This window comes from Nipponia nippon, unplaced genomic scaffold (assembly GCF_047370975.1).
Source record: "Nipponia nippon isolate SJK-2023a ecotype South Korea unplaced genomic scaffold, ASM4737097v1 scaffold_16, whole genome shotgun sequence".
In the NCBI taxonomy this organism is placed as follows: Eukaryota; Metazoa; Chordata; class Aves; order Pelecaniformes; family Threskiornithidae; genus Nipponia; species Nipponia nippon.
Window position 1 is genome coordinate 1,757,046 of NW_028262332.1, and position 27,928 is coordinate 1,784,973.

The window sequence follows — 27,928 nt, forward strand, 5'->3', positions numbered from 1 at the left end:
CGCCCCCACGCCGTTCCCTTTCCTCTTTTCCCCTCCCCGCCCCGCTCCCGTCCCGCCGCGGCCGGAAAGCGCTGCGCTGCCGGGCAACGCGTTTACGACATCGCGGGACGGCGGCGGCGGGTCCGCCACCATGTTCGGTGCGGCGGCGGCGGAGGAGGACGACGCGGACTTTCTGTCCCCCGCCAGCGGGTGAGCGGCCAGCGGGGCGCGGCCGGGCCGCCTCCCGCCCTCGGGCCCTGCGGCTGGGCCTCGCTCCTGCCCGGCCCGGCGAGCGGCGGGCGGGCCCACCGCGGCCTGCGGGGCCCTGCGGAGCCCTCCCCGCCGCCGGCTCCGCGGGGGCTTCCCCGGTGGGTGAAACCCTCCCGGCGGGGTGGGAGCCGAGGCGGGGAGCCGGCCTTTGTGAGGGGACTTAGCGCCGGGGCTGAGCCCCCCCTCGCCTGTGCCGCTTCGGTGGGGGAGCCCGGTGCCCCCGGGAGGGGGCTGGTCGCCGGGGCGGGCTCGGTGCGGGGCCCTCGGTGTGGCCGGGGGGGCCCCGGGGCCTGGATCCGCTCGCCCCGAGGCCCGGGCGGGGTTGAGCCCTTCCAGGGGGGAAGGAGGGGACGGGCGAGAGGAATCGGGTGTTTTCACTTCAGTAAGGGCTTAAACGGGAGGTCCTGAAAATGCCGGGGTGGGGGGGTTTAAACAGGGGTGGCCGCTTCAGGCACGTTCAGCACTTTTCAGTTGTTGATATCATTTTAACGTGTAGCACATTCAGATTTTCTTACACTGTGTAACCTGTTGCCACTTGAAGATTCCTCAGCACTTGTAATTTCGGCCGTGCCCACTCCTCACCCTCTTCAAAGACCTTCTGTTTAACAAGTCTTGTAAACTAATCCTCCCTCTTTTTAGTAAATGGTTATTTTTAAAGCATCTCATGCAGGTCCACTGACAGTGATGGTGTCCTTTGTGGATTCTGCTTCGTAGTTTGAATTATTAACTTGTCCCGTGATACCAGGAGTAGGTGAGCTTAAACGGGCTTAAAGCAGTAAAACTGCAAACGATGTGTCTTGTAGGAATAACCTGCTTGCTGGCAGCGTTAAACCTTCAGCACTTTGATGGAAGAACGTCTGCTGTTGTAAAATTTAATGGAAGAATAGTTTCCTGGACATTTCAGGAAGAAAAATTCTAGTGCTCAATAGTGGCTTCTCTGTTGTCACATAGTTTTTTTCAGCAGCCATTTCATATGAGGGTAGTCCTAGTTGTTGCTTTAAAGTAACTTCTTTTTTGGTGTAGGTTCAGTCCTTGTTTGTTCCTTACAGTACCTTTTGAGGAAATGAAACACAGCTGTACTCCTTACCCCAGCCTCTTCATCTAAAAGTTCTGCTTATTCAAAATTAAATGGCTAATTAGTATAGAGCTGCTTAACATGCATCCCTTTGTTTATCTCTAAAGTGATAGTAAACACTTTATATTTTATATACCTTATAATTAATGGTGTTCCTTATATATAAAGCGCATGTTAAATAAGGTGAATTAATTACTGTCTCTTTCTAGTGCTAGATTGGCCTCTCTCTTTGGTCTGGATCAGTCAGTCTTAAGCCATGGAAATGAATTCTTCCAGTACACTGCACCAAAGCAGCCTAAGAAGGGTCAAACGGCAACTGGTAAGTAACTGCGCTTGAGCGTGGGGAAAAAACTTAGTAGCATGTGTCTTGCTGGGAGCATGAGGGCCCTTGTGAAGAATGGAAGTGCGAGTAATTCACTTAGCTTTTCTTTAATGAAATTCTCTTCCTTTACTACCCTCTGCACCTGATTACTCTAGAGGCCTTTAATGACTTTGGAATAGCACTCTTTGTTTTTTCACTCTCTTCTGGAGGTTTTTTTTTTTTTTCCTTGGGAGAAGGAATGTGGTGTGGCGTTGTCGCTGGCCAGCGAAGGTGGCAGTTCTGTATCACTGACGGGTATTCCTGCTTTTTATTCTTCAGCAGGTCAGGCAGCCCAGAAGGCTCCCGTGGCCCCGGCAGCTTCAGGAGCACCATCGGTGTTCACGGCCACTGCGGTTCATGCTTATCGATAGTAAGTGCAGCAGTGGTTTCCTGCATGATCTTTTAGAGTCTGTGTCTCTGAGAGATTAAGACCTAATCATCAAGGGAAGGTATTTTTGGATGAGTGGGAAGAGACCATTGCTTTTAGACATGTGTCTGCATGGTAGAAATGCTGCAAGTCAATGCAAGTTTCTGCTCAAAAAAAGTTTCAGTTATTGTGCTACAGTTCGGGGTTATGCAGTTGTCGAATAAAGAGCAAGTTCTGGGTTTGGCCGTTACATGGAACTGCATCCTGGGGTGCTGGCCTGACATTTGCACTGTTTCCAGGCAGCTCTGTCAGATGCTTATGTCTCATACATTCCCTCGTGGAGAACTGAGGCATAAGCATAGATTGACAGCAGTAAAATTCTCTGTCCATTTGACACTGCCATCATGTGAAAACTCATATTTCCTGGATCCGTGAAAAGAACAGTTTTCAACTCAAACTCCATAACGTATGGTCCTGTAATCTGTGGGCAAGCAAGAAAGTTGTGGTGTCTTTAAGCTAAGAAAGACTGCCTGACACTTTAAGCATGAGGAAAGGGGCCTGAACTCTAAAGAAGAAAAGCTCAGCAACCATAGAGAGAAATCTGAGGCAGGGGTGGTTCTGCAGCTGAATATCTCGCTTGTCTTCCAGTACAAATGGGCAGTACTTGAAGCAAGGCAAGTATGGAGCAGCTGTAGTGGGGAACCATGCTACTAAAGAGGTGAGAAACACTTCACTTCTTTAACGTTTTCATGCCAAGAGCGCACTGGTACGAGGCAGTGTTTCTCTGAGCTCACCAGAATGTCTTTGCTTTTGATGTTGGAGGTCTTAGTTCCACTGCTGCTTATGCCTTCCTGCCCCCCCGGGTTTACTTACGGCTCAGCCATTCACCTTGGTGATATCTTTCTTTTCTGCAATCCACGTTTGTAAGACCTCTTACAACTCGTTAGAAACACCGTTTCTAATGTTTCTGGAAGCAATTTTGATATTTGTTCAGAATGTCTTTGGACAACTGGATCAGAAGTCCATGCGCGTGGAAATCAATATAAAGCAAAATTTTGTCCAGTAGTACAGAGATGCTTTGCTTAAGTTTTGTTATTTTGGCATCAAAAATATCTCTCCTCCCCAACCCGTCCTTCCCAAGTACTCATCTAAGAACACAGCACTGGGGTGACCAGTAAATTGGTGTGTTTAAAAGATATTTTGAATACTGTGATCTGTCCTTGATGCTGGTATTTATGGTGTTTCATATCCTCTAGTTCCTAATTCTCGTTGTCTCACTGAGTTGCTTCTGCTTTGGCAAGAACAAAAAAAAAAAATAGTGGTTTAGTAAACTAATTCCTGAGTCGCTGATATGAGAAGTGTTCAGGTGTGGCTTTCGTGGGGGTGCGGGGAAGGCCAGGGCTAGCAGAAGGACGCTAGCGCAGCCTTTCTCAGGCTGCCTTTGTAATATCGCAACCTGCCCCGCTGGGAGCAGCGAGCGGATTACTCCCGGCTCACCACCTGGCTGTGCTGACTGAAGAAGCCATTGCTGCAGGTGCATAAAGGAAAGCACTTTTCCATACTAGATCGTGTCTAGTAAAGCCAAATATGTCAATATAATGTTATATCTGCATTGTTTAGTGCTTGGAAAGCTCCCTTCAACTTATTATTGCTCAATCTTTTACATTGTTTTATGCCTGTATACCATGTAGTATGAGGCTTATGTATTGAAGGGTTAGTGCGGCATCTTTTTACACAGTAACTGTGAAAAATGTGGAATTAGTTAAAGCATCTTGCTTATTGCAAAATAATTAGATTGAATTGCTTGATTCCTGTAGCTAAATAAAGCTTGCATATTTTCAAGGGTTTTTAATAGGTTAGAAAATTGTGTTAAGTACAGTGTTAAGTATTTTTGCTGTCAAGAATGCTGCTGCAAGGTGTATTTGGCAAATAAATACTGTAGCCTTAGGCTCAGAATTTGACAGAGCACATTAGAATTGAAGATGTTTTGAGTTTCTGCTATTTGTTGTTCTTCCCTGCCCAATTCCTTGTGGAATCCAGTACAGGATCCTCCTTTACATCAGTCAGCAGCAACAGATCGCAACTGCAAGGATCCACCCAGGCTTCATACTCACGGTAAGACTCTGGATGAGAACTTCCAATGATCTGTATTGTTTGCAGCAAACAGGAGTTGACTCTGAAACGCTTTCTTAAGACTTAGATCACAGCCTTTGAGATCAAACAGCTGACTGACAGAGCAAGAGGTGTCACAGTGACTGGGAGCGCTGTTCTCTTCCTCCTAATGTGTGTTGCACAAGGGACTGTTAATCTGCCTCTTGCAGAGCACTTCATCAGGAGATCTCATAATGCAAGCTCGTACGCGGTAGGAGGTGTGTTATTACCTCTAGATCACAGAGGAGATGTTTTGAGTTTTGCCGTCCTACAATGGATAGAAACAGAACAAAATTCCTTCTGTTAATAATTTGTCGTTAAGTGACTGAGAGAATATGACTGAGCAAGCAGAAGGAAATGGTAGCAAGGAAATGTTTTCTCTCAAAAATTTGACACTCAGCATTTTCCTGCTGATAAGAACAATTTGGAGCATTGTAAGCCCTAAAATGGGATCTCTCGGGAAGTTCTGTTTTCTGCCAGTTTTACAGAAAACTGGTGTGTTGATTTGCTACTCTTAGCTTGTCATCAGGTGACACAGAATTTCTTGGTTTGATAGATAGAAATTCTACTCTGAAATAATAGAATTTCAGTGCAAATTTCTGACCAAGAAGCTAGCTTGCGCTTTAGTTTTATAAGTGCATTTTGAAAGATTAATGGGTTATGTACTCAGCTAGTGGTGACATGAATTTTTAGAAGTGAGGAAGGAGTGACTCCTCCAATCGATTCTGGAAGTCTAAATGTAATCAATACTTAGAAAAAATACATTACTTACACTTAAAAATCTCAGTATATATTATAGAACCTAGCTTCAAAGAAGCTTGTGAAAGCTTTCACCACCTTGTGAAAGCTGCAGCATCTATGAAGAACTTAATATTTGCTCAAGTGTTTGAGTTATAGTAATTCTTCCACGATAATGAACATGTAAATAAGAACTAATTTTTGCATTCTGAACTTGGGTGGTAATACAGCAGGATTCTTCTTCTGCCTCTGCTTAATTTCAGTAGCTTTTATTTTAAGCTTCTTTAGGATGTGGATTTTTTTTTTAATGTTAGTTGAATGTATCTTTTCACTTAAAACATGGGACTGATTTCCCTTCCTACAGGTTCAACCCAACAATTACAGTACGTTCTATGATGATCAGAGACAAAACTGGTCCGTCATGTTTGAATCAGAAAAGGCAGCAATGGATTTCAGTAAACAGGTAATTGCTTACTCTGTTTGTGCAAGGTATGACCTTCCGTTTAGAACAACAGGTGAATCAAGATGTATCTCAGAGCACCTTATTGGTGAAAGGTTGTAAGTCAGAGTCGTACTTTTTCGCTGAAGTTCAGCTTTGAGATCTGCATGACTGTGATTGAGGCAGATCTGTGATGAGCCTGGCTGAGTTTTATTCATTAGATACAGGCCTCTTTGAGGCAGGGAGCCCGTTGCTTCTCATGGGGTTTTTAATCAAGATTCTCCAACTACTGTAAGATCAATGGTTCTGTAGAGCAGAAGGTATTTACGTCTTATGTAGCTCAGCAAAATTCAGCACAAGGAAACATGGAACATCTCTGAAGTGTGTCTGTAACCTGGGCTTGATCAGGAAGAAATGGATCAGATCTGTAATGAATCATCATGGAACTTGCCGCTCTGTTTTAATGGCCAGAGACACTGACAGGCTTTCCTTCTGCAGGTATGCATTGCCAAATGCAACAGCTCCCCAGTGCTCGATTCAGTCCTCTACCAGGATCTCCTTCTTGGAGAAGGGCAGAGAGTAGAAGGAGGAGACTCTCTGGAGATTGCCTACACGGGCTGGCTGTTCCAGAACAATGGGCTTGGACAGGTAAGGAATTTCTGCTACTTCCTAATGCTAAGTGAGTGTGATAGTCCCTGGAAGGAACCTGCCACATCTAACATTGTATTGGTGCTGATGTTAAAGGTATTTTTTCAGTCACTTATGGCACCATAAGTAAGGTCGTGTGTACCTATAGAATAATAAGGGATTCCATTACTGTTCATGCTTGTTTGGAAACTGCTTGAGGAAGTGATAAGAAGGGCCTTGTCTGACACAAAGCACACTTCCAAATGTTAGAAGAATGAGACTGCTTTATGTCTTCTACAGCTGTGTCCAATCCAGCTTGCTAATAAGCAAAAGAAATGCTTTGATGTTTCAAAGCATTACCTTTAAAACACTTCTGCTGGTTTTACTGTTAGCGAAATTCATGGCAAAGACTTTTGCACTTCCATCCATCTGCAGTTGAATCTTTTTGCTATAAAAAAGGGCTTTCTGTTTTTCATCTTTGGGGGATTTTTTGTTTTTCTTGGTCTGCCTGGCATGCTTCTCTCTATATACCAGTGGTATATAGCAAAGCTTACTTCTAATCTCCTGATAGAGTTGTTCAGCTGCGTATGTCTTAGTTTAATGTACAAAACTTGTAGACAGTTGTTTGCTGCTTGATATAATCCTGTTGTGTAGTGTTTTACTGGCCCGATACTGTCCTGACCGTCAAGCTCAAAGCAGTTTTAAAGTCTGAGTCTCCAGCTATTACTCACTTTAAGAAATTGTACTGTGCAATGGACTAGAAGCTCTTAGCCATGCTCTGTCTTAAGTCTGAGAATTAATTTTGGAAGTAGCAGAATGGGAAATAGCGCATAAGATTGTAAGAGTTTATGGAATGTGTAAAGTAGCGTTCAGAATCTTGAAACAGTTGGGAAATCCATGTATTTTGTGTTTTTGTTCAACTCTCTAGGTGTTTGACTCAAATGTTAACAAAGACAAGCTGTTGCGGCTAAAGCTGGGATCTGGAAAGGTCATCAAGGTAGAACTTCTGGCACTTTCATTATAATAATTGAAGTCTCAGAGCTTTGAATTACTGAAGATCTTCAGGATTCATATACGCTGTTTCTGTTACATGTTTCATTTGATAGGAAACACTAACAGTGACTCGCTCAAACTTTATTTTCCTCCTAATTTGCACAGTATAGCCAAGTCTCCTTCTCAATGGCAGTGTTAGAAAGAAGTTGTCCTGTTTGGTAAAAGAAAGCTTCCTGTTTTCAAGAGCTGGTGTGTTTGAGGTTTTTTTTCCTCTTTGTTTTTCTGGTCGTCACTTAATCCATTACCTTGTTCTCTGGGAACCCTATCTCTAAAGGAAGATTTCCATTTGAGAAGAACTTCAGATTCCTCCCCGCTCATTGTGCCTCAGAAGCAGAGCATCAGATTAGCTCTGATACAGCACTGGGAGAAGGGCATGGGAGGGTGAAGACAACTGACAAGTTTTAGGATGGTCTAGTAGAAGATACTGCCTAGAGTGGTTTTACCCCCTAAGTCAAGTCGTGAGGGTTTTGACTGTAATAATTTTCCAGTCCAGGTAGTGTGGTACTCCCTTATGTTATTCCATAAAATCAGGTTGTGAGTCGGAGATGCTTTTGTTCAGGTCACTTCCATTACCTGAGTAGTTCATATATGACCTGTTACAAGTTGTCCTTTACTGAAGATGCACTATTTTTCTACTTTATTTTTTTAACGTGTGTCTTCTCATTCATGTTGCCTGGGTGTAATAGTTAATATTGGCATCTACTTGACAATTTGCATTGCTCTGATTTCTAAATCTCCTTCGCTACAACTGTTTTCTCTGGGTGCTCTATCAATCTAACCGTAGCAGTTCGGAAGTGATCTCTCGATGACGTGGAGTCCTGTTCTTTCCCAGAATGCTGAGAGAGGTTGCCCTGTGTGCCCTGCAAGCCGCCTGCAGCTGCAGAATTTGTGCACACCGCACAGCATGCAGTTCTTTTTCTCTGGGATGTCAGTGTGATCTGTGATAGCTGCTTAAGTTACGATGTCTAAAACTTGAAACGGGTATCTGTAACCGTACAGAGACCTGGAAGCCTCCAGCCTTCATGCTAGAGATTGCTGTAGCTGTTTGATTTTGTTATGAACTTGTCAGGAGCTGCATCTTTATTCTTAAGTTAATATTGCAGTTTATAATTGGCCACTATGACTTGTTGTAAGACAAAGGTTTAGCGCTGCAGACTGAAAATGAAGAGAATTTACAAGAATCTCTCTGTATGTGTTCTGGAGTCTGCTATAGCAGGTGCCTGAAGCAGTCTTAATCAGTGTAAAAGAAACTGTAATGTCATGATCAAACTGTTTGCTTTCTGTTTTGTTGTGTCTCTAAAAACTAAAGGGCTGGGAAGAAGGAATGATGGGGATGAAGAAAGGAGGACGAAGGTATCTCATTATTCCTCCGGCATGGGCCTACGGGGCTCAGGGAGTGGCTGGCCGTGTCCCTCCAGACTCTACTTTAGTTTTTGAGGTGGAACTTAGGCGGGTGAGTGTCTCCTGCCAAGCGTTTATTTTACATCTCCTTTGTGGCTGTTGCGTGGCAGTGTCTGTCTGCAAGGTGAAAACCTGCTGTTGGCACGAGAACTACAGCTCAGAAACTGTTATAAACCAAATACCTCAGGAAGATACGTATCTTTAATTAAAAAAAAAAAACCAAAAACCAAACACCACACCAAAACCCTAAAACCCAAAAAATCCCTCTGGGCTGTTTAGTAAGACATGTCTCTTCTAACTGTCTTGGGACCTTTTCATTGTCTTTTTGTGAGTCACTTGGGAAAACAAAGTACTCATAGTGAGGAACGACAGGATCTAAAGACTCAGCTTCTCCAGTTCTGAATCAGTTGTATGCTTTTATATGAAGTGCATGAGCTTGACAAAGCAGTAGTCATCAAAAGTAAGCAAGTTGCTGAAAACTTCTTTGGGAACCCAGAAAAACATCTTTTTTTGTGTGCTTTTTAAGGTGAAGTTGGTAAAGGAATGCTCTGGTTCGGATGGACAGAGCGTTAGTTCAAGGGATTCTCCTGCACCTTCTCCAGTACCCAATTCAGATGGCTTCTCTGCAGACACTGGTTTATTGCCTCCATCTACGATACCTCCAAAGCCTGGGTAAGAAGCAGCACAGTTAAAACAATTTGCTGTATTAAAAGATGGCAATGCTCATGAACATCTGGCACAATGCTGCATTAACACAACATTTGGCAAATGTGGGTCCTCTGTGTGCCAGCTCAGTGCCATCAGTGTGGCAGAGGAATACTTCCTGACGAGACTTGCAGGAAACTTTCTGCTCGAATGCTGACTTTCAGATTTAAAGGAATTGAAATGGATGAAAGAAGTCATTCCTGTACAGTGTTACTGAGATCTAGCGTGATTAATCTGTATGGGTACTGCTACAACAGCTTTCTCATCACAGGTGGCAATATAGTCATAGGTCTTGGGTAATGGCTGGTTTGTTTAATTGCAAATTTTACATTGTCATTTGTTGCTTAAATTAATTACATGGATTAGTCATACTTTTTAGGGAGTTCAGTTTCATCTTTGCTAATCTCCAATATCAACATAGACCTGTTTGGCTTTTCAGGGAGCCAGCCGTTCGGGCCAAGTCAAACTCCATCAGTGAACAGCTAGCAGTAAGTGGTGGTGTTTCTTCCTAACTAATTTGAAGCCTTAAGTAGAGAAGCTTGGTTGGCTTCACCTCTGCATTCAGTGTTGCTGAAGATAAAGTGAACATCACGCAAGCAAGACACCCTCAAATGTTCACCTTACTAACAGCAGATTAGGGCCTTGCTTTTGAAGGGATTAGCAGAACATGAGGCACCTCAGTCCCAGTTCCTGCTCTTAAATGCAAAGTTACCTTGGCCACATGGATACTGACAAGGCTAGTTGTCTTCTCGGGTAAATGAACACATTTAAAATGGATAGCAAAGAGTAACTGGGACATTCAGTATAAGTTTGTATAGCTACATGAGAAGATTTTTTTGTGTGTGCCTCAGGACAGAAAAAGCTGCTAAGCAGGTTCCTTAATTCACACATTTTCTTCTTGTCGCTGTGTTTTGTGCAGGGATAGATATTCTGTGTAATGACAGCAGTGTCATCCCGGAAGGAGAGTATATAAAGCAAGCCAGATTAACAAGTCCACAGTGTTATCTTGCGTGCTTGAAAATTAGTTTTTCACACAGTCATTGAAAAACTGAAAGAACCAGAATTAAGTCAGTGATTTAGAAGAGTCTGATCCTGATAGGTGTGTCTGTAATGTCTGAAAACCCTGGGCTGAGAGACAAAGGAAGAGTAACTGCAACCATTTCTTTTAGAATCCAGATGTAGCAAAGGCAAAGCTAATTTCTCGGATGGCTAAAATGGGACAGCCCATGCTGCCTTTCCTTGCCGGGACAGCAGGTAGTCAGCTTGACTCCAGTGACTCGGAAATAGAGGTACATCACCAATCATAAATGTGACTTTTTTTTTTTTTGGGTGCTTTTTCTGTAGTGTGAATTCCTTAAAGTACAATCCGTAGCAATAGCTCTTCCTTTGCACGGGGAAAGCATACTCTGTTTCTGTGGCAAAAGGTTTTAAGAATTCCACTGTTCCTGTCTAGTTCAGTTGGGTTAACTGGGTAACACCTAGTCTCAAGCGATCGTGGGTTCAAACTGTTCACTCATTCTTTAGCATTTGTTGTAATATGCAGAATTTTTTTTAGGATCCAAATACACTGAGAGGGACAGCGCAACCAGTGGCTTCATCTTCCATGAGACCATCACAGCCAGCTCATGCAGTACTGCCCACAGTGTCAACACAAGGTAATATGCGGGTAAGCCTGGGACTGGTACAGAGAAATTTCATTTCTTTGACGGCTTCAAGCACAAGGGCTGTACAAATAGAGGATTCCTTTCAGGAACTGATAGCTAGCTTCTAATAACACTTGCTGATCCAAAGGTAGACTAATTCATAAAGCACAAGACTGAAGTCCTTGGAGTATGTCTTCATTGTGATCTTGTGCACACATTACTGCGTGAGGAAGAGCAGCCACAGTGCATGAGCTGCTCTGTCATCGCGTGTGCTGGGGTGGCACTGAGGGTTCTAGGACGTGTGATTTGTAAATGGAACTGTTACAAATCCTTTCCCAGTGAACAGATTTTTTTTGTTTGTTTGAAAATGATGGAAATAATAACTAAGGGCATTAGAGGGCTGGCAGCTCTGGAGTGGGCTTGACCGCTCTTCCCATGATGGAGTAGTAATGTCAGCTCCTGGTCAGCTGAGCAGTCTTTAGAGTCAGTCTGAGTAACATCTTGCATCAGTAAGCTTCAAAGGGGTTGTCTAAGTGTAGCTAGAAGTGAAATTTCTGTGAAAGATTACTCTTTTCTTGACCTTTTATCACTTGTTTGACTGGATTTAATTTTCACAAGGTTGCAGACAGGCTTGTATTAAATTTTTGTCTATTTAGTGACTTTTTTGGCCATTTCACAGTGAGTGAGTTAAATTATTTCTAGCTACTTTATGGCATGCTGAATTTCTTTCTTCCCTTTCAGTACCTCAAGCATCTGGTTCTACACCACCAGTATCTTCTGCTGCTTTAATACCTGCAACGATCCAGCCCCATTCAGCTCTGCCTGGAGGAACCCAGGGCTTTCAGGTACCAAAATGAAATCAAGGAGAATATTGGTACTTCTGTCCGTTTTGATAAGTCTTACTGTCTTCTCCATTGCTCTATAGCAGAGCGTAAGGATGAGAATCCCAGGCTGCTGCTTCTTGACTCTGCTTTGGCATTCTCAGGTTTCCATCACGTGCCTCGTAGAATTTAATCAAAAAAGGCTAATTTTCTGCCTGCTGATGGCTTCTTAAAGTTGAACTAAGAATTAACCAGACTGCGTTTAATATCTGCTTTTGTAGTGGATAAAATAAAAATTTTCAATACTTGTAGAGCAGGTGAAAACAAAAGCATTTTAGTTGAATCTTTTTCTTGGTCATGGTCTGTTTTTCCATGAGAGCTCATTTGCACACTTTAACATGTTTATGGTTCATGGTTTTTCATCCAGCAAAAGAATAACCCTTTACGAGGCTTGTGGTGCTGCAGCTGTAAAGTGATGCAATCTGCTTGCTAACAAGGAAACTTTGGGGGCTTAACACACAATGTATTTGCTACATCAGGTACTGAAGACTTAGTACAAAGCTATCGTACAAACAATTCTATGAACTCTGAAACCAAGCTTATTGCCCTATGGTTTCTGTAGTTATTTTCACTTAACCTATTTTCTGGAGGGTTTGGGAATCAAACAGTGGCTTATGGTGCATAGAAGTACTGTTTCTTTTTAAAGGGTCCAGACAGGAAGAAAATACTTGATAATGAATACAAGCACTATGTGTGTGTAAAAAGAAAAAACAAACAAACAAAACCCTCACCACCCAAACAAAAACAAAAAAAAAACACCCCACCAACCCTGGTGCATTGCTTTGGCTTTGCACTTTCCTTGTACTGAAAATGAGGAAGTTGTGGCACATAACAAGATTAAAAAAGATGGGCTTTTCTGTTTGGAATAGAAACTGGTCATTAAATTGAAGTTTAATCTGACAGTGATTTGGATGCATTGTTTTGAAAGTTTAACCCTGATGTCCTGAATTCTTGTGCAAACTTGGCCCAAGTTGTATTGTGATTTTTTTTTTTTTTTTTTTTCTCCTTGCCTGAAGGGAGTAAATGGATATGAGTGAGGTGCTCCTATCATTTAATGCATTCTTCAGTCTGTTTAGCTGCTTCTGATGAGCACTGAGCAGTAAAATTGCAGTCAAATTGCGTTGTGCTGTTTGGACCTTTCCTAGGAAGAGCCTTGTGTTCAGCTTAGCATAACTTCAGGCTACTGCACATCCACTAAGCTGCAGCGGGCTGGTCCCGTGCTGATCTTTGCCTCTCAAAACGTAGGGTAACATGCTCTTGCTTGAACCTCAATGAAGAAGGCAATTTACTAAGCTCTGGTAGCTTGAACATATATCTAAGCCTTGAAAGAAGAGTGGCTTTGGTTTTTTTCCCCTTTACTATGATTGTTGTGTAATTTGACTTCCTGCTCCCTAATTCTGTGTTTTTTTTTTTCTTTCCAAATATCATTGTTACTTTGGGGCTTAGAAAACATGGAAAACCACTTAAGTGTGAGGGAGGGAAATATCAAAACATATTCTAATCTATTGAACTTGTTCTGCAAGGCATATCCAGGAATGGCATTTGCTTACACCCAAACTGCTGCATCTGCTTCTCAGCTCCAGCCTGTAGGACAGATGTATCCTGCACCTTACCAAGGTATGTTTAAAAAAAGTACGTGCTTTTCAGAAGGCTGCAGTACCTCCAGTAAACTCTTTATAATGATGATTTTAGGTAGCAATGGTAGCATACACGTACATACTCATCCTGTCTGTAATGCTCTGCTGTTTCACAAATTCTTATTTTTTTGATACCAAATAGGGGCAAACATTTCCCAATAAATATCCATCTTTTTCCCACCTTAAGGAACTTCGTGCAGTGTGAAAGGGGAGGGAATTTCTAGGTGTATTCCCAAGGCTGTGTATTAGTAAAGGTATTTTATAGCTGGTGCTTCCAGTTATAAATATAACTGTAATAGTAAACAGCTATCCCACCGGCCAGGGAAAGGATTTAAGTGTACATATAGGGGCCTCTACTCAGTGGGAGGACGTAGCCCAAAAAAAAGATACAACCTAAGAAGGACTAAAGGCGTTTAAAGAACCATTTAGGTAATCCCTGTTGGTAAAGACTTGAGTATAGCTGAACCTTTCCTGGAGTGTGGTTTTTCAGTTCAAAGTTTCAGAAGCCAACCTTCGTTCCTGTTTGATTGTACCTCTTTGTGTACTGTTCTGGTGTCTGGGGGCTTCTGTCTTGTTGGCCGAAATGCTTTCATGTGGCTCAAGAATTTCCTGTAGTCATAAATCTGCCTATTCATGTTATTTGGAAAATACCTACATTATTAGTTTTCCAGATACCATGTCACTTTGATTTCTGGGAAGAGAGTGGCTGTCCTATCTGGCAGGCTTCAAACTGCTAAGCATTGCTTTTGATATGTCTGTCTGCAGGCATTTTTCCCCTTGTAATTATAGATCTCTCTCCTTCCCATTCAAGCACCTGGGGATGTTACTTCCTTTTTGATGACGGAAGCTCGGCAGCATAACACTGAAATCCGAATGGCCGTTAGCAAAGTAGTAGATAAAATGGATTATCTGGCTGCCAAGGTAATGTATGGCACGGACAGGCTCATTAACGACGTTATTGCTATTTGCTCTCCAAATGTAGTCTGAGGAGTTGGCTTTATTTAAATGCCTGCGTTAAGTTTGTAAGCGATGTACTAACTTATTGAAAAGTCTGATATTATCAGACCCTGAACTGGTAGCAATTCAGCTACTATGAAAAAGCTAAGACTAGGCTTGGGGGAAGCTACTGTCCCTTAGTGTCTTAAATATCATATGATGCATTGTGTTTGGAGAGATTCACTGCCCTTCAGGAGGTGTCACAGTTGATACAGTACCATACACCCTACAGCTGATCAGATGGAACAGTGAAATGGATCTTTGCAGATGTCTGACTCTTACCTACACCCATAAATTCATTTAATCTAGCTTAAGAATGGCTTATCCCTGCAGGTGGAGGAGTTGAAGAAACAAAACACTGGTAACAGCTCACTACTGCCTGGTATCTCCTCTGTTACTATGGAAGCCTCCATGATCATGAGCAATATCCAACGCATAATCCAGGTGAGCATGGCCAGCCTTATTTGACTACTTCCACAAGGAACTGGAGCCCACTGTTATTCCTAATGAGGACAGCTGTACTGGCTTGGCCCAAATGTCCTTCCACCCACGTGATCTATTTTTGCATGGCCAAAACCAGCTGCCTAGGTAAGAGTGTGAGATACACAATGATTTCCAGCCCTCTCCCCCCCGAAAAAAAGCTCTTCTCAACAGTTTGTGGTTTGAGTACTTTCTGAGCCATAGTTGATATATTGGTATTTAATAGGCAAAATGTTCATGTGAGAGAAATTCATCCTCCTCTTAAACCGTTATGGACTTAACTCACAGCGTCCTGCAGAACAGTTTCACAGCTGAAGTACCATGTTGCAAGAACCACCTACTTCTGTTTTTCACTACTTAGTCTTATGCTTTGTAGTTTTTCTGGGCAGCAGCCTTACAGTCTTGGTTTTTGTGGGTGAAAAAGTCAACCAGACGCAATATTCTCTAGAATGTGGTTTGGCAATCACTGCCCCATGCCAGGATTCCTGCTAAATGTAGCACAGTGCCTTCCTGTGATGTTACCGCAGAAGGTGATAAGTCTCACCGCTGTACTGCATCTGTACAAAACAAAGGTTTAGGTACTGCTGCAAGGAAGTCTGAGTAAGATGAATATTCATGCTGGGCTATGCTTTAGGAAAACGAGAGACTGAAGCAGGAGATATTTGAGAAGAGCAGTCGGATCGAGGAGCAGAATGAGAAGATCAGTGAGTTGATTGAGCGGAATCAGAGGTAAGGAGTGGGAGGGTACAGTCTCTCTGCATCTGCAAAGACTTTCTAGCTTACACTTGGTTAGGCATAACCAGGGGGGTGTTCTTTAGGATAGAGACATGTTCTCATATTTTAAAAAAAATTTTTAAGGCATTAAAAGTGGGGAGTTCCCCCCCCCCCCCCCCCCGCAGGGCATAGCTCCAAAACTGTAATTTACAGTAAACGTGAATGTGTAAAAGGGGGGGAAAAAAAAAAGAAACAACTCATGCTATCTTCTTTGAGCATGCTTGCTCTGCTTCTGGGAGTTACTTTACTTTTGCTAGCTTTTTAGTAAGGTGGAAGAAGTTGTAGGGGATGCGGTGTCCCTAGTTCCACTGTTGGGTGTGTGTTCCATTCAGTGTAAGAAGGAGAATAACTTGTTTAAGGAAATGGCAAAGGTCAGTGGATATCAGGTTATGAAAACTCTTGACTGTGTGATAGGAACATTAGACTTGTAGCAAAGAGATAAAGCACTTATCCAAACTGATACAGTCTCTGCTGTGCCAGGCACAGCCATTCCGCCCTTATGAGGTCAGGCTTTTAGTGCAGGACATCATGCAATATTGTCTGGGACTTGTCATGAAGAAAGCTGCTTGGAAATAATCACCTTCTCTATCTGAGCCTTTTGCTCCAAGTCATGTATTTACATAAACGCTCATGCAATCTTCCCCTGTTCACAGATATGTCGAACAAAGTAACTTGCTAATGGAGCAGAGGAACCATTCGCTGCAAACAACAAATGAAAACACACAGGCAAGAGTGTTGCATGCAGAACAGGAGAAGGTAATGGTGACAATGAGCAGAGCCATAGACCTCTGGCTGCAGCCAGGAAACTAAACGTGCTGAAGCCTTGTTAGTCAAGGCTTAAGTCAGTTCTCTTAAGACCTGCAGTTCTGAACTTATGTTTTGAAAGCTGTTTTGAGAAACAATTTGAATATTTTTATGGCTTTCATAACAAGCAGCACAGAGGATATAAACGTAGGCCTTTATGCTGTCATAGCTTGAATATTCTTATCTTACAGGAAAGTGTCTGATTTATCGTTAACTTTGTAGGTATATGGCCAACGTGCTGAGGAATTGTGTGCATCACAGGGCTTTGTCAGGTTGAAAATGTGCTTTGTTTGTTTAGTTGCACTGACAATTTCAGAAGTTTTTTTATTCCTTCTATTTAACTGACATAGAGTGAATGTAGCAATAAGAAAAACTGTTTCCTACTAGAGTTTCTTCATTGCGCTTTTTTTAATACTAATCAAAAGCTGGTTGTTTCTACCAATAATGTATTGTGCTTTTCTGAAACGGGCTATTGGGAAATAGCTTTCAAACCAGTTAAAGGCACTTATGCATGGCTGTATATCCTGTAATGTCCACTCATGACAGCCTAGCCCAGGTAGGCTAGCTTTGAGGTCTGTAATTGCATGGTGTCTTCTATGCTTTCTCAAGCACTGGCTTCTTAAATTACACCAAGTTCAGTCTTGCACCAAGCTCCCCTGCTGAGTTGTGTATCTCTTCAGTTCAAATGTGGGATGATAAATGCTTGCTCTGCATGAGAACCATAACTCAGTGCACCTAAAAATGACAGAAACTGCAGCTTTCTAAGGTATGCTAGCAAGTATGCTAAAGAACAGAGCAATATATGGCTGATAATTGTATGCTGGTGTGAGCAGACAATGAAGGAGAGCTGTATTTTTCCACTGAAAGCATACTCATAATATGTAGGGAGTGTGAGAGATTCTAACCAGGAGTAAGTCAGATTGAAATAAAAAAATAAAATTCCTTCCTGTCAGTGAGCACAACATCCAGCTTGTGTGATAAGTAACCTGGGGAGGAAGCATCTTTTGGAAGTATAAGATAGGATCTTCAGGAATCTTTTGGACCTCATCTTCAGTAGGACTCCACTTGATTCAGCAGTCACTGCCTAGGTGATAATATATTACATGAGTAGACTTCAGGCGAAGACCAGAAAAGCCCTGACTTGCACTGGAGAAGATTTCCCCTAGTTTTGTGAGAGTATTGACTGTAAATATGAAGGCTGGTATTCCTTCCTCTTCCTTTTATCTAACCTAGCTTGCTCTATGACTGCAATTGCTGAGATCACTATGGACAGACAGAATCTGGGAAGAGAATTTTAAGCTATTTTATCTGTTCTGTACCTAAAAATAGGGACTCACCATTTATTTTGTGATGCAGGCCAGGCATCTGTACCCAGGATCACTGAGAAGAGGTATTAGTAGCTTGCTGCTTTTGGGTTCTTTGACCCTGGCAGAGCACATCACAACTTTAGATGAAGGCTTCGTGTACCATAACAATAAGTAATACCCCACACTCTCCAGTGCAGTGAAACAGTAGTCACGTAGGACTGCTCCTACATCTGTGGTGTGTAGTGTACCTGTAGGGATACCTTTAGCTTCTTTCTTTTTAAACCAGGCTCCATGAACTTTTTCTGTCTAAGCTTTTACAGTTCTTGGAGTAATTTAAAGGCTTCTCTGGCATGCCTTGGGCTCCTGTAATGAAGCATTTTGCTTTTCTGATGATGATTGATGCCTCTGCTGTTCAAGCTGTGTTCTTAACTCTGCCTGTTTCCTGTCACTGCTTTCTCCTCCTAGCGCATGCTGCCAGTGGATCGGGGCTGGGACCAGGTGAGGCAGTGTGTCTGCGGACTGTGTAGGTGATAGATAACTGTGCCCTAGATAGCGCCAGCCCAGCTTCCTCTTGAACTAGCTCGAAGCTGATTGGCATTAAGAGAATTGCCTCAGATCTTGAATTAGCATGGATCTTCAACTTGGAGAAGGGCTTTATAACTGGCAACGTAGCCGCCGGCCCCCTCTTTCTTGGGGACCCTTTCAAAGAACTTTGTTGCATTGCTGCTCGTTTCACCTCCCCCGTGGGAGAAACAGGACATGTAATTGTCAGAGAAGATACAGATCACATAAGATTCTTGGTACCTGAAAGCTGGAGGCTGGAGCTGAGCTAGTATAGATATGAAACATTCACTGCAGAAACTTAAGTCTGGTAACAGTTCCCAGCATAGGATTGCCTTTTTATTTGTCTTTATTTGCCATTGAAGACAGAGGCAAGTGTTGAAATAGCCTTTAGATATGCCATGGGGTTTGGTTGTGTTTTTAGCGTGCTAGGAGTTAGTATCTTCAACTGCAGGGAGACATTTATGGAAACATAAGGGGAAGGCAGATCTGTTTTAGCCAGTCTCTGTTGAAATGCTGCCTCCTCTTTAAAATTAATGGTGCAGTATCCCAGCCCTCAAGGTCAGCACATATTCATCCTCCCCATAGTTGGAACAATTTTGCTCACAGCTCTTCTCTGCCAGAAGGTGGTGGTCCTCGTCTGAAGAGAAACACTTTAGTTCTCTTATGGGGATAAAGCAGAGCAAAACTCCAGTTCTCCTGAACTTACCAGTTACAAGAACATGAAAGCCTGTTGGGAATCTGAATGTAGGTGTAGATATAGAAGCTGTTTAGGTATTCCCTGCAGCGAGCGAGGTTTTCTGACGCGTGTAGTTCTGTCTTTGCTGAGCATCCTCTGAATTTTGTGTGTCATGCAACAAGATTGGGAACATGACTTTGTGTCTTTGTCTTGATGCCTTGAGCCTCTCCCAACATATTGTTTACAAGTTGTCTAACAAGCTGTATTAGTACCTGGTTTTACATGAGTCACTGATTTGAGTAATACTAAATCTGAACAGGTCAACAAATTACTGTGAGAACTATGCTCCAAAACGACAGCCTTGCCCGTGCGGGCACCTCAAGGTGGCTACATGCTGTGTGCTCTGGAGGAAAAGTGCTCTTTTGACTGTAGCTTTTCAGTGATTTGTAAGCTTGTTGAAGATAATTAGATGTTGGAGCCCAGGCTTTTACTTAAATAGATGTTGTCTTAGCCTGAAAACTCTGAGAGAACCACCAGGCACTGGTACTAGTCTTAAAAACACGTTTAACCTTTTCAGGAAAACTCACTGAGTTGAACTAATGTGGTGATGAGGTTGTTGGTGGCCTTGTGCAACTTTCTAGTCAGTCTGGACAGGTTACAGCCAAACGACTCACAGTAACATGGCAAAAAAGTTATCGTTACCTCTTCAATCTAGAGATGTGCGTGAGGTGCTGGATCCCAGCGCTTCCCCGATAAGGTCTCCAGTACCATATCAGTTCTTCCTGTGAGAACAGTTCTGGTGCCTCCTCACACTCACATATCCTTTTTTTTTCTCCCTTTTCCCTGCTCCGTTTTGTGATACAGGCCAAAGTTGCAGAGGAGTTAGCAGCTGCCACAGCGCAGGTTTCCCAGCTGCAGCTGGAGCTGACTGCCCACCAGAAGAAGGAAATGGACCTGCGGAAACAGCTGTCTGCTGCCCTGCAGGAGGCAGAGCGACACGAGACGCAGCTCAACAAACTGCAGGCGCAGTTAGCAGGTAAGACTTCTTGTGCCTGTTCCGTGAGAGCTCCTTTATATCCTTCCTTTTCCTCTTTTAAGAGTCATAGGTTTTTCCTTTCTTCTGGGGTATCTATTCCTGCTTTCCCTAGGATCAGTCACAAGGGTATCAAAGAAGGATGTTGATGCACTGAAATGTCTGAAGGGTATGTGCATCCTTGTTACCGCTAAAAGGAAAGTGGGCTGAATCAATGAACAAAATCATCCTGTCCCAGGGATGCCTTTTGTAGAAGCAGTCTCTTGGTATTACTGTCTAACATCTTGTAGAGGAACCAGAGATGTTCCTGTGGTTGAAAAGCTAAGACAAAAGCTGAGGTACAAGCATTGCCATTTCACAGAAGCAGCTCTTGATAAATTCTAGTTCCCACTGCAGGTGCAAGCCGCGGTGTTGATTTCATTGTGCAAGAGACGCTGTTCCTTCCCATCAGCCCCCAAATGCGCTAACCTGAAATACATGTAGCGCTGAAACCCACAGTAAAGTGTATTTTTGCAGAGCTCCAAGAAGCCTCTAAGGATACTCAGACTAGATTCAAAGCTGAGAAGCAGAACCGCAAACAGCTGGACATGAAGATTACAGCACTGGAAGAAGAGCTAACGGACCTAAAAGTGGAAAAGGAGACTCTTGAAAGGGTATGTCCAGGGCCAGCATTACAGAGACATGCAGGGTTTGAATTGCCTGCTGAAATTTAACCCAATGTTCTTGCTTGTAATTCTGCAAGTTAGGTAAATCTTGACTCATCCACGGGCAAGGATCCCTATACTGGTGGATCCTTTGTGCTTATGCGATTTGATGATTTTTTTTTTTTTTTTTTTTTTTAAATATCTTAGCCAGTAATATGTTAACCTTCCTATCTCTAAAATAATCTCAGCTTGATTTTAAAGTGGTAAGATTCCCTGCCCAAAGAAGCTCTTTATGCACAAGGGAGAGAAGCTACTTTGGTGCAGTCTGGCCTAATCTGTGTCCTCTTCTGAATTGCAGAATCTTGCAGAGAGGAAGAAGAAATCCCTCTCAGAGAGAGCTCAAGCAGAGGAAGAGATGGAAGAAATACGCAGATCATATCAGCAGGAACTGGACAAGCTTCGACAGTTGCTGAAAAAGGCACGGACTTCGACTGACCAGGCAGCAGCAGAGCAGGTGCAGAGTCGTGGGAGCTTCTCCAACAAGTGTCTGGAAGGCTTGTAGGAAATAGTCATGAAAATGCTTAGGTAGTGGAAGAAAGAAAACATCTGCTTGATTTTAGGGATTATTTTTAACACAGAGTTCATTTTGTTGTCTTTCTAAAATATGTTTGCTGGTGTTTGTTGGCCCTGCTTCTGACTTTGGTATTTACACTGGTGTGTCTCTAAGGAGGGACATGATCTGAGAAGGCAGGAAGACTGCAAGGTCCCAGTCGTTCTCGGACTCAAATTGCAGGCCGCTGGCGTGGCTGCAGAGTTTTGGTGCAGGCTGGCATGCAGCATCAGATTTAGACTGTGTTAAAGAGAGTGTCAAACTGAGGAAAGGCGAGGCACCAAATTGAGTTCATAGTAGAGAGAAGAACACAGGGCTGCTTAGAAATATGCCAAGAGATCTGAAATCTGAGCCAGACCTTCAGACCAGCCTGAGGGATTGCGGCCGCAGTTGAACTGAGAGGTGTGGGCAGGAGCTGGTGGCAGCTGCAGGGCTGCCATCTGCATGTAGGTATTCCAGCCTAGGGCAGGAGATGTTGTCCAGCCCCAAGCTTTCATCCACTTGTGCAAATACAGCTTGCGTTTGTGTGTTCCTAATGATCTCTCTTGCGTGATGGGCAGCTGTCGCTCATCCAGGCAGAGCTGGAATCCCAGTGGGAAGCCAAGTGTGAACGTACGCTGGCCTCGGCCAAGGAGCAGCATGTTAGACAGTACCAGGAGGTGTGTGAGCAGAGAGATTCCCTGCAGCAGCAGGTGTCGCAGCTGGAAGAGAAGGTAAAGGGCTGTTCTTTATTGCTGAAATGTAATGCTAAATAACCAGTAACTGTAACCAACAGTCCTCTCCCACCTAATTGTGGCTCGACTTTTTAATTTCTTGTCTGTTACGGAATTTGGTGTTGCCCACGGCATGTGTCTGTGCTTGCATCTGTTACATTGGCTTGGTGGGCTTAGTGGATTTACTACTGCGGTTCTGAATGAGGGAGAGCCAAGATGATGTCAGTCTCAGACTAAAGCAACAGCTATAATCTCTTCTGCTTATTTGTATTGTTCCGAGTGACTATTTTTGAGCAGAAACTGTCTTGAAGTGGATGACACTGAAAGGGGCTGTAAACTGATGGGCTCTAGTTCTTGTCTTTCAGCTTGCAGCTCTAAAACACTTGAAAAAAGCAGAGGAGCAAAAACTGTCTGAGTGTCAGCAACGTTTGGAGCAACTAGAGCCTGTCAAAGAGAAGGTAAAGGGAATAACACAGCAGCTGAATGTGAACTGGAGCACAGCAATCACTAGCCTCAGGCTACCGATGTCCAGAATAAGAAGAACATGAGTTCCAGAATATGAGGGAAGGAATAACTTCACGTTGCTTCCAGCAAACCCAAACAGGTCCAACGATGAGACCCAGCCCTCATTTCACTGGGATCTCGTAATGCTATGCCCATTCTTGGTGTTACTTGAAGGGCTAATGACACAGTTGTGGATCTCCCAGGGTTTTAGCTTGGTTGCATATCTTTATTTTGGTGCTGTTACTTTCAGCCAAGTCTTTTGCAACTCTTTCAAAGCCCTGCTTAAAACTCAACTAAGTGATTTACTCCTCATTAAAAAACTGTTTACAGACAACCCATCCGTTGCAAGGTTGGTTGTGGTGGTGGCTGTGAAGCCATTCTAACTTTGGGTTTCCCTTCGGCAGTATTCAGCCTTGCAGTCTGATATTGTGGTGCTGAAGGCTCGCTATGAAGAACGCATCCGAGACCTGGAGAAGGATCAGGACAGATCTTCACCTGCAGACTTCACAGAAGAAGTGAGCTTGACTATCCCATATTTCACCTTACTAAGCCAATCTATTCTGTTTGCCTTGAATTATTTCTCTTTGAGCAGAGACAAGGAGGAAAAACATTATTTTCTCTGCAGAAGCACTGCATTTCTAGTAGCAGGGGCTATAGAGGAAGAAACAATGTGGTCTTCTGCTGCTCACTTTGTTGCGTGATTTTTTTTTTTTTTAAGGTTAAAACTTAAGATTTGAGGCTTAGATTTAAAAATTGAAAGAATTGAAAGTGTCACTTTGCCTTGGATTTGTGCAACCTGCCTCAGTTTTGGAGGGATGGGTTTGGTGTGTGTATAATGGTTTTGAGTTAAGATGGCATGACGTATTCTGCTTTGTTATGGGAATTTCTGATTTGAAAAGTGGATTCTTTGAAAACCGCAGGTGTTTGTTTGGATTTATTGTTGCTTCACCTGGAGAAGTATCTGATGTTGAGTCCAGTGCTTCACATGTTAATGAATCCTATCTTTGTTTCCTGTCTTGCTCTTTTCCAGGTAAAGAAGATCATGAATGGTGTATTTCAGTCTCTTCGGGGTGAATTTGAGCTGGAAGAGACATACAGTGGCAGGACGGTTCTGGGTGTTGTCATGAACACTATTAAGGTACAACAGTGATAAGAGATACAGGTGATTGATGTGAGAGAACAAGTCTTGGGCTAAAAACACAAATTTATGTTGTGAGTCTGAAATAACTGTGAAGCAGAAATTTGTTGTGGGTAGCAAAGCAGCCCAGTAGATACAGGGATCTGTGATGGTTTATGTTTAGGGTATAACCTATGTTCTCTCTTCTCAATTTTTTTAGACTGTAACACTGCAGCTACTCAACAGACAGCAGGAGAGAGCAGATCATGATGGTAAAAAGGAGGAAACTGGAAGAGGAGCAGCGAGACAGGAGGGATCACCTGGAGCAAAGACTGACCACGAAGAGCCCATGCAGCATAGCCCAGCACAGAGCGTTGCACTCCCGGCTGATCCTGGGGAAGCAACCACAGGCTCCACGATGTCTGACCAGGAAGGCGAGCCTGCTCCTCTGTCTGCCAGGCCCAGAACTCCTGAGGAGGAGCAGGCAACACAGAGCAGTGTGCTGTCAGAAGATGAGAAGGTCCAGGGGGAGCATCTCTCTTCCACAGCTGAATCCTGCCTGGATCTTGATAAGGGGCCTGTACTTGCACGACAGCCTGTTCCTGAGGTGGATGAGGGCTTTGTCCCAGCTGAGCAAAGGCAGGAGAGCAGTCCCGCCAGGAAAGCTGAGACTGAACGCAGTCTCTCCAGAGCATCTTTGCAGGCAGCAGTTGCAGAACCTTCTGTTCTCGAAGCCAAGCCAGGAGAAGTGGATGCGGCAGTGCTTCCAGCAAAACCAGCTGTGGAGCAGAAGGCAGAGGAGCCCGTCGGGGGTTTGGAGCCCCCTCCCTTAAATGGTGAGGGAGGGAACTGCACAGACCCATCAGATGGAGCTAGCTCGGAGAAGGAGCCTGCTTCAGTGTCCAGTACAGCAGAGCAGAGCCCAGCTATTGTCAGAGAAACCCCAGGACAGCAGGAAGTGGGCTCCAGCCGCACGCAAAAAGATTCCAGGTGAGGTGTGACTGCTGGGGTAGCCACGGTCCCGCTTTCCTGCTGATCGGCTCAGGCTGGTACGGCAGCACGCCCAGAGGCTGGTTCAGGTGTGCCGCTACTGCAGGGCAGTGCACGTGGCAGGGCTGAAGCAGCGTCGCAGCGCTAGCCCTGGACAGCGCGAGCCAGGCGCTTGCGGAGACCAGGCTGTCCAGGGCACGCTCTGCTGGGAGAGCAGTGGCAGAACAGGCTGGGGTCTGGGTGGAGGCACTGGTGCCGTTATCCCTGGTGAACGGTTCCCGGCTGAGCGCAGAGGGGAGCGTGCAGCTTCTCTAGGGTCTGATATTGCTGGCTGCTAGGTCTCATTACTGAAACGTTCTGCCCTGGTGAATAGTAGGTGCCTTAAAAGTTTGCCTCAGCGACAAAAGTTTTCCGTCATTCTTTAACAGAACTTGTGAAACCAAGATCCCATCATCTGCAAGCGAATTGTTAATTCTTTATCTTCTTCCAGCCTCTTTGAGGATGACAACTTCTTTGAAACAGCATCTCCTAAACCACTGAAACCTCGAGTTCCCTCTGAAGAGGAGGATGAGGAGGAAGTGGTACGTATTTCTATCTTTCCACTCCTACTGAACTGGTTCAGGCGTTAACCTGTAGCTTGTCTGTGAAATCCTTCCCGTGGCAGTGGCTCCTGCTAGCTGAGCTCAGAGCTTCCCGTCAGTTCTCTGTATAAATCGAGAGTATCTGGGTTTGTTTCTTGTTGAGCTTGGAGGGGCTGCGTGCGACAGTGGTGACAAACTCCTGCTGGCATGAAGTCAGTGAGAGTTGCCAGGTTAATTGAAGGGTTTTAGTTCTTGCCTCTCTCCTATCCCTTTTTTAGCCTGTAAGCATCTCTCCTGGAATATTAAACCATTACATGAAAAGTGTAAAAACATCAGTAATGAGGCTTCTTGATGTCATCTCCCTAAAGCTGATGGAGGTTTCGGAGCCAGAACTGCGCAGCAATTACTAAATACCGGGAAGCTGTTAAGACTGACAAGTTTCCCTCTGGTTTTATTTCCAGAGCATGAAGGGGCGTCCCCCTCCAGCTCCGCTCTTTGGTGATGATGATGATGATGATCTGGACTGGCTGGGATGAAGAGCCGGCTGGTGAGCCTGTGAGCCCTCTCCTCTGGGCCTGGCCTCTTCCTCTGCACTTAGCGCTTAACGAGCTGCGTACAGGGAACAACCAGGGACTTCCCAGGCTCTGGTACTGCAGACTGACGGGGCCTGAGAGCCAGTGGCTCTTTTTGCACTTGTGGGCCCTTGGACCCCTCGCTCTGACCTGACAAACATGCGCAGAGGTTGGGGACGAGCTGAAGGAACCAGCCAGTCTTACTGCACGTTTGTATTGCTGTCCTCCTCCTGTGAACCCTTAATTCATTAATCTGAAACTTTATGCAAATACGAACTTTGTGAAGTGCTTCAGAAGTCGTCGTCTGGCAGGACCCTGCAGTAGGTAACTACTTTTTAAAAAAACAGACTAAAATCTCTCCTCCTTCTCCAGTGAAGATCCTCTTGGAATATTTCTCTTAGTCCCCAGCGTGGCTCCCAGGGACCCTGCACCATCGCATCACCACGTCTTAGCAATGTGCAGCAGGAGACTTGGCCGAGAGACCCCAGGCAGGTGTTTCCTGTGGGCCGCTGGCTCCGCGCAGGCGGCTTGCGGAAGCCCCAGGGGCTGAGGCGGTTTCAGGGCAGCTCTGCCGTACGCTCAGGGCTGCGGCACGCACGGTGCTCGCTGACCCCAGCCTGCTTTAAGCAGGGGCACCCGTTAGCGGCGCTGAAAGTCGGGGCTCTGTTAGACCAATGCTCCAAGCACAGGTGTAGCATCCAGTGCTTGCTGTTGTAAGAAGCCGAATCCCCAGCTGCGTTTTACGGAGGAGCCCGAGGCTCACGGAGGCATTGTAGAAATGATCGGCTGTGCAGCCTGTGCTGCTCCTCTCTGCTCTGTGGCCAGAGGGGAGTGGGGGTTTTTTTGTGGCTTTTTTTGGTGGTTTTTTTTTTTTTTTTTGCTGGGTTGTGTTTCACAGGCAGTGAAAGCAGCAATATGGGTGCGTAACGTGCGTCTTGCCTAGAGAGGGAGTTACTGTAGGCAGCTGAGCCCATCTCCTGTGCCGCCTTCTCTGCTGCTGTTTAAATTGGGACAAGTTAAAACTTAGTGATGGTGGGGCATGAGCTATAGCCCGGCCTCAGCCGGCTCTGCCAGGCAGCCAGGGGTTTGGGGTGTAACTTTTCAGCCTAAGTGGACCAAGAGGGGAAAGCGGTGAGGACAGACAGCTGGGCAGGCACCTCGGGTTTCTCATTGGCACTTTTACTTCTACACTCATTGGCACTAATGCAACTTAAAACTACGAGCAGGTCTCTGCGTCTTCAAAGCAAATAAAGCCCCCTTCACTTAATAACATGGAAGTGCTTAAAATAATTCCACTACAGTTTAGTTTCTACAGCTGCCTCTTGTCATCTCTGCACTCAATTTGATCTGTGCCCTCCTGAATGTGATTTCCTGGGTATTCCTGTTCTGGGGTGTAGCAGCGCGGCCGGTCCCTGCCCCTGCGCCGCGTGCTCAGTACGGCTAATTGCCAAAAGCAGCTAAAATTGTGGAAGAGACCAAAGCCTGTGAAGGAGCTGACCTGCTGCCACGCAGCGCCTGTCCTGCGGGGTGGCCTTTGCTGGGGCTCCTGGGGAGCCGCTCCTGAAGTCAAAGCACCGAGTAGTTGCTGGGTGCTGAATGTGATGGTGCGGGAAACCCGGATCTTCTGGGGCTGCCCTGCCTTGTGCTGGCCTCTGGACATGGCCTCTGGACGCCCCTCTGTGGCAGCGTCCTGGTGGAGGTCGTTGCTGATACTAACAAATTCCACTTGTTTCCCGTTACAGATAGACAACCTGAGGGATTTGCATTTCACTTCTTGAAAAATAAAGTGCAATTAAACCTGTCTGTTTTGCTTGCATGGGTTTTACTTTAGTCTGGCTTGATCTGTTGGTATGCACTTGAAAACTGACTTAGCTCTGACTCGGATCAGGACTAATTTGATGTTGAAACTCTTCTGGGCGCGTTCTTGTGAAACGCCTCTGCTGGGAGCGGAGAGAGGGTCCCCGTGTGCCGGGGTGGTGGTGGTGTGAGGAGCTGAAGTACAGAAGATGGGCGTGAGGGACATGGCATCGCTCACCTGCTTTCCTCTCGGGCTTTAGGGGAGAGGGGCCTCGGGCCTCTCGCAGGGCTCTGCAGCAGCCTGGCCTCTCCTCAGCTGGCTCAGCAGGCGTCCCAGCTCCCCGCAGCCCTGCTGGGCCCGTGCGCTCTGGGCATGGATGGGGGGGGGCAGGAGTTGAGATTTAAAGTTTGTCCCTCAAAAAGCAGGTACAGCAGGTAA

At 44.8% G+C, this 27,928-nt stretch overlaps 1 protein-coding gene across 4 annotated transcripts; it reads left to right on the forward strand.

Moving 5' to 3' along the window:
• Window positions 1-42: 42 nt before the first annotated feature.
• FKBP15 (FKBP prolyl isomerase family member 15) lies at window positions 43-27,493 on the forward strand. 4 transcript variants are annotated; one of them, XM_087752429.1, is made up of 29 exons: window positions 43-189; window positions 1,534-1,643; window positions 1,965-2,055; window positions 2,701-2,770; window positions 4,093-4,167; window positions 5,306-5,404; window positions 5,879-6,028; window positions 6,936-7,004; window positions 8,370-8,513; window positions 8,988-9,133; window positions 9,606-9,654; window positions 10,336-10,455; window positions 10,722-10,821; window positions 11,551-11,654; window positions 13,214-13,307; window positions 14,139-14,248; window positions 14,657-14,767; window positions 15,438-15,532; window positions 16,231-16,333; window positions 19,793-19,964; window positions 20,478-20,614; window positions 20,964-21,119; window positions 21,776-21,928; window positions 22,294-22,386; window positions 22,837-22,947; window positions 23,463-23,570; window positions 23,770-24,539; window positions 25,030-25,120; window positions 25,582-27,493. In XM_087752429.1, the coding sequence occupies exons 1-29, from the start codon at window positions 131-133 to the stop codon at window positions 25,654-25,656; spliced, it is 3,765 nt and encodes a 1,254-aa protein (XP_087608555.1). In that variant the 5' UTR covers window positions 43-130; the 3' UTR covers window positions 25,657-27,493. The 4 variants fall into 4 exon arrangements, with proteins under 4 accessions (XP_087608555.1, XP_087608556.1, XP_087608557.1 ...); XM_087752430.1 differs by having other exon boundaries at window positions 1,968-2,055; XM_087752431.1 differs by lacking the exons at window positions 43-189; window positions 1,534-1,643 and having other exon boundaries at window positions 1,968-2,055; window positions 4,098-4,167.
• Window positions 27,494-27,928: the final 435 nt, after the last annotated feature.

Excerpts from the sequence above, each read along its gene's own strand:
- FKBP15 (XM_087752429.1), top strand. The coding sequence starts at position 131 with ATGTTCGGTGCGGCGGCGGCGGAGGAGGACGACGCGGACTTTCTGTCC. Across the intron at positions 8,514-8,987 it reads TTGAGGTGGAACTTAGGCGG|GTGAAGTTGGTAAAGGAATG; the intron begins GTGAGTGTCTCC and ends GTGCTTTTTAAG. Across the intron at positions 22,948-23,462 it reads CTGCAGACTTCACAGAAGAA|GTAAAGAAGATCATGAATGG; the intron begins GTGAGCTTGACT and ends GCTCTTTTCCAG.